Source organism: Thunnus albacares, chromosome 9 (genome assembly GCF_914725855.1).
Source record: "Thunnus albacares chromosome 9, fThuAlb1.1, whole genome shotgun sequence".
NCBI classification, from domain to species: Eukaryota; Metazoa; Chordata; class Actinopteri; order Scombriformes; family Scombridae; genus Thunnus; species Thunnus albacares.
This window is the reverse complement of record NC_058114.1, coordinates 6424648-6430025: the sequence shown is the minus strand read 5'-3', so window position 1 is coordinate 6430025 and position 5378 is coordinate 6424648. Positions and strand designations below refer to the sequence as shown.

Here is a 5378-nt window from a genome sequence, read left to right as displayed (position 1 = left end):
CTTTTGCTGCTGGTTCAGTTTGTCACCACTTTGCTTGAGGCAGTTTGTATCCTCTAGATGTGTTGAAATCTCTCATTAACATTTAGAATCTTTGAGCAGACAACTCTACTGACATTTTTATGATATGCAACTTACCGTATCACTTACCCAACATGAATAACTTAATTTGCAAGGAGAATATAACTATGAAGTTTTCAAAAATAAATGATTAAGTAAATAAACACACACTGGGGGTTGTAAAGAGGAACACAAGTTGCTGTAGTTCTCCTCACGTACCACTAGATATTACTAACAAGCCATGGTTTACTGATAGTAGTGATGGCCCTTGATGTTGCATGTACCAGGCAGCACTTTATCTACAGAGATGTTGAATAACTTGCCATCAAAGAAAGCTTACTTACAAATTTCAGAAAAAACAAAAAATATAAATAGTTGATTTTGCTGTTGGGGTGAATAAATGAAACAGTGCTTCTAATTACAGAAAATCCAGTAGTGTCTGGGTCAAGCCCTTTTATTGTATTATGGTATTTAGTAGTGTCTGCGTGTATCATTTGCTCGAGCAGAATGTAGATTCACATCTTGTCTGGAACCAGTGTGGGACCATAGTGTATTATGGAAATTTTGATTTTAACAGTTTTAACTAGTTTCAGTTTCTACTAATGTTTTTGCCCTATACTGCTGGCAAACTGGCCATAATTAATGAGTAACATTTACACTATTTACATTCAAATGACTTTAAGCTATCCAAAAGCAAATCTTATTATGTCTGTTGAATAGTACAGTATTTCCTTATGCTATGTGGGTACATTTCAGAAAATCTCATTTCTCACAATGACTGATTTCATAAGAAACTGGAAGTGCAGGCCTTCCTGTTTCTACAACAGCACATGTCACTTGTACTTAATTTTCAAGTCAACAGACGCCTTTCAGTGATAAAAAAAAAAAGAAGGAAAACAGGATACTGCAAGTACCCAGTGTGTTTTGTCACATATGACGCAGATATATATTTTTTTTACTTTGTTGTAATTTCCCGTAAAGTTTGAAACCAGAAATCGAAACTCCAGAAAGCCGCTGAGCTAAAGCTCGTTCTGGATTATTTTTGTTTTGCATATTTTGTTATTATTAGTGGGTTATTATGATATTTGCTGTAAATCTGTACTCCATTTATGACTCTGAATGTCCACCTTTTTGATGGTTGCAAGAGACGTTTCTTAATTAATATATAAAAAATGTTTGAATGTCTCGTTTTGAGACGAGGGGTCCCATTTATAAAAATATACTGTATATATACTTTGTCACTAAGCAGGATGGATTGCAAAGTCTTGCCAGCAAGCCACTGTAGTTGCTTCTCCATAGCAATGACCATAAGTCTTCGCCCCACCAGAACTTGGCACAGCCTTTATGTTTCCATGCTTATGCGATGGAGTATTGCTTTATACATATAACAGACAATCATTACGCAATAGAACATTCATTTTCTAACGCTGTGTTTTAAGATCTATTTCACTGGAAGTGTGTTGCTATCTTCTATAAACAGACCACTAGACTGAATTTCAGAGCACACACACACACACACACATAAAAAACTGTGGTATGAAGAAGAAACTAAAGGTTCAGTGTGTGTATCACTAAAAAAGTTCACTTTCTTCCAAGTAGGCAATTTAAATAATTTAATGTCATTCAAATCACTAACATTTTAACAAGCACTTCAACACTGCAACAAACGTTGTACTCAAATGGTGACAATTAACAATAAATAATACATTGTTTAACTTTTTAAGTTAACTATGAACTCCCAAAGAATACATTCAAACAACGTGCTTTGGAAAGCAGTAATAAGGCCTATTCTCAGGGTATACATGGAGTTTTAACATCCTGTCATGCAATGTGAAACATCCTATCTCTATAATAATTCCACTCAAATGGTTTATTACATAAAATCACAACTCTTGACATTTCAGTGCCGTAAGGTTTTTCGTTTAGACTTATATGGCCAGGAGTCGGTAGTGAGGAATGGAATTAAGACCAGACACTGACCATAAAGATATTGAATATTGGGACAAAATATCCTCTATAGGCAGCCTAAATCTAAAACATATCAGCATCAGTTTTCAAAACCCCATATCGATCCAATCTATTAAAAAAAAGAAAAAAAAAAAGACAGAAAGAAAATTCTCCTCTCAAAGTGTTCCAGAAAGCCTCTTGCAGAACTAAGTGGCCTTCTGCAACCCTTTACTGAGGACGACATATCACTATCGAGTCTTCTGTCCGCTATGGATTTATTGTCTTCCTTAGCGCTGTCACCAGATAATTGGCCAACTCTTTTTGTGACAGCTTATTCTGTGTCAGTGGCAGTTAAATGCTACAACTAAATACTGTCTCTCTCAGACACACACACACACACACACACACACACACACACACACACAGAGCTAATGGAGTGTGACTGTTGCATCTTACATCCTATCTGCACAGGAAACACCTCTGCAAAGAAGGGCAAGGGAGGTCCGTTGCATGGTTTGCTTACGCAAACCCACGATCAGAGCAGGCGTCAGTCACCCGCTGATTCATTCATTGTCAGAATCAGTCAATTTGCCTACGTACACAGACTTATCATCCAGTGCAAACACACGCTACAGGGTTATTATCATTGTGGCTGGTCATGTTTCTTCTTCTTTTTGTTGCACAGGTGTGCGATGCTCAGTGTGGGGATCCTCCCTTAGCGGGAATGAGGCGCAGTTTGCTTCTGGATCTAGTGACGACACCAAGGCGCGAGGCCTCTGTTTTTGTCTATGTGGCGCACTGATTGACGCTCCTTCCTTCTTTGTTGGCCAGTCCTTCCTCCTGAAGGAGCTCAAACATTCCAGTTATGGGTTTTATGTCCTTTCTCTCTCCCGTCGGCCGTGTTTTCATCCCTTCGTAGCGTCAGAGGTGAGGTTTTCCAGGAGAGTTCTATAAATGTCAGAACGGAGGAACCGCGGGTACGAGTCTCTTTCCATCAGCCCGTAAACTATCTTTTGAGCATCGTCAAAGCAGTGCATGTTGGGAGTCTTGACGTTCCTTTTGATCTGCTCTCGAGTGTGATAGTCAATGTTGATCTGGAATGAGGCAGATAGATAGGAATGAGGGGATTTGAGCCAAGAGTGAGAGATATGAGATTGAACATTTGAGCAGGCACTTTTCCTCTTTGATACTCTGTCGGTGTTTGATAGGTATCTTCATTATTTAATCTGATATAGTAGTACATTCAGTATATGTAAGAGAGATACAGAGATTGTGTGTGTGTGTGTGTGTGTGTGTGTGTGTGTTTAACTAAAGTAGCGTGGAAGTGCTCATGAGGTTTTGTGCATGAATATAAAGACTTTTCTGAGTTGGATTTACCTCTTTAGGAGATTCTGCTTTGATGAACTGCTCATAAATCTTCTTGGCCCTTGAGGACATTCTGAACGAAGACTTGATCTTCTTGTAGTCCTCACAGGTGAGCCAGAACTCAATATTCTCATCGCTGTACTCAGATTTCAGAAAGTTACGAAAAGTGGCCAACCCATCTGAGGAAAGTACAGAAAACATGCCAAGCATTAGGCACAGATAATATCCCTTTTCAGCTTTAAAAAAACAAAACAAAAAACAAAACAAAACAGTTATTCTCCTTAAACTCTTTATTCTCACAAACATAATTTACTGTTCTAGCAGTATTCTCAACCTCAGGGGAAAAGCAACCTACATTTAGACTCCAGAAGCCTTTCCAGTGACTGTGACCATTGTTGGGTATCTTCTAAACTTAGCCTGCTGGGAGAAAATGCAAGTTGGATTACTTAACCAGAATCAAATTTGGGTAAAATAAAGCCGGGCAAACTGAGTGCTGCAAGGACACATAAGCGGTCTAATCAAGAAAGCAAAGCAGATGTGCTTCAAATCAAATTCATACAAAAATGTCAAACCATGGGATATGTTGGCGTGCATGCGTGCTGTGCCAAAGCAAACATGGTGTCTGTAGTTCATTTGAATCCTTTCATAATGCCATAGATGGAAATGATAGGAGCAGGCTGGCTATTTTAAAACTGAAATGTATGCAAAACACTCAATAAGTCTCCTTACCTCTCAGAGCTTGACGAGTGTGAGAACATGCACTGGAGTCGGCACATAAAGTTCTTTCCACTGTGTAGAGATAAGAAACGCATGAATATATCCCTGCTGGATTTACTGCTTTATAATTAGTTTCAAGTGAATCTGTCAAAGAATGTCAGGCATGTTGGTAATTATAAAAGAGAGCATGTGGCATCGCACAGTTAGATGACATTATTAACTTTAAACTATTTTAAGGAGATACCATGAAGCATCCATGATATTCCTGGGTATGCTCTTGTGTTTAACTGTTAAAGGTTTGTTGTGAGAACCAAAAAAGCTATATTGCAATTACACCATCTAACATTTAACAGATACATAAACTGAAAACAACTTTTCATCAATCAGCAAGTCAGCATATTTACGCAGCAACCCCTGGCTTAAAGTAAAAAAGTGTCACTCACATGTTCTTGTTTCTCTTCCTGTCATCTCTGTCCATGATGAAGTGCTGTGTGTTGAGTGGTTCGACGATTAGGCTGGGCATTGTTTTGTTAAGTCCACACTCTCAGGCTCTCGGTCCTGGTCATGCTGCGACTGAGAGACACTTAGGAGGGTTCCCCCTCCGACGCGGCTTTTTATACCAAGGTTTCCTGTTGCTATGGACTGGGGCTGCTGGGAGACATCAGCAGCTCAGCCCAGACTGAAGAGGAAGCACCCCTTCCTCCTCCCCCTCCTGTTTCTCCTCTCCTCCTACCTCACTGTTAGAAACAACACATACTGACAGTGTACTGCATGTATGCCTCCCTCCTCTTGATGACTTACTCCCCAGTAGGTCTCTGTGTTTCCTTTCCTTTCTTTTCCTGTCCTTTCGCAGATCCTCACTCCTTCCCTCCTCCTAACTGGACGAGCCAAACAGACAGCACTCTCTGTGGCTGAAAGCATGCTGTGTTCACATTATTTTTAGTCTAGCAGCACAGATGCAAATGACAGTAACAGTGACTGTGATAGGCAAATAATGACCTTCGCACGCTGTGCGTTTTGGTAGCCCTCTGAAATGAGACTGAAAAGTGAAGCCTGTTGAAGACATATGGAGAGATTACTCTTCTATTTCTGTTTTTTTCTGTTGTTTTATGGTTTCTGTCTTTGTGAGAAAAGATCAACTTTAACATATAGTGATCCCACGATGGAAAATTCATCAAAGTTTGGCGGCAATTTGTGCAATGTGAGAGAAAGAGGAAACAAATTTATTGCAACACTGAGACTCAGCGAGGCCACAGGAAGTTAGAAAGAATGTCAGAACTTCATATCATGAC

General features: G+C 39.5%; 1 protein-coding gene across 2 annotated transcripts; it reads right to left on the bottom strand.

Annotated features, from left to right (window-relative positions):
* Positions 1 to 1646: 1646 nt before the first annotated feature.
* Positions 1647 to 4767, bottom strand: LOC122989567 (regulator of G-protein signaling 13-like). 2 transcript variants are annotated; one of them, XM_044362541.1, is made up of 5 exons: positions 4530 to 4767; positions 4099 to 4158; positions 3725 to 3786; positions 3382 to 3548; positions 1647 to 3098 (listed from the first exon to the last, which is right to left on the bottom strand). In XM_044362541.1, exons 1-5 carry the CDS (start codon positions 4607 to 4609, stop codon positions 2910 to 2912), a joined length of 558 nt encoding a protein of 185 aa, XP_044218476.1. In that variant the 5' UTR covers positions 4610 to 4767; the 3' UTR covers positions 1647 to 2909. The 2 variants fall into 2 exon arrangements, with proteins under 2 accessions (XP_044218476.1, XP_044218475.1); XM_044362540.1 differs by having other exon boundaries at positions 3725 to 3789; positions 4530 to 4764.
* Positions 4768 to 5378: the final 611 nt, after the last annotated feature.

Bases quoted from the DNA above. Each gene is read 5' to 3' on its own strand.
- LOC122989567 (XM_044362540.1), bottom strand. From the start codon at position 4,609: ATGCCCAGCCTAATCGTCGAACCACTCAACACACAGCACTTCATCATG. The intron at 3,549-3,724 runs GTAGGTTGCTTT...TACTTTCCTCAG, and splicing joins AAGGCTTCTGGAGTCTAAAT to ATGGGTTGGCCACTTTTCGT. The intron at 3,099-3,381 runs GTAAATCCAACT...GCCTCATTCCAG, and splicing joins AAGCAGAATCTCCTAAAGAG to ATCAACATTGACTATCACAC.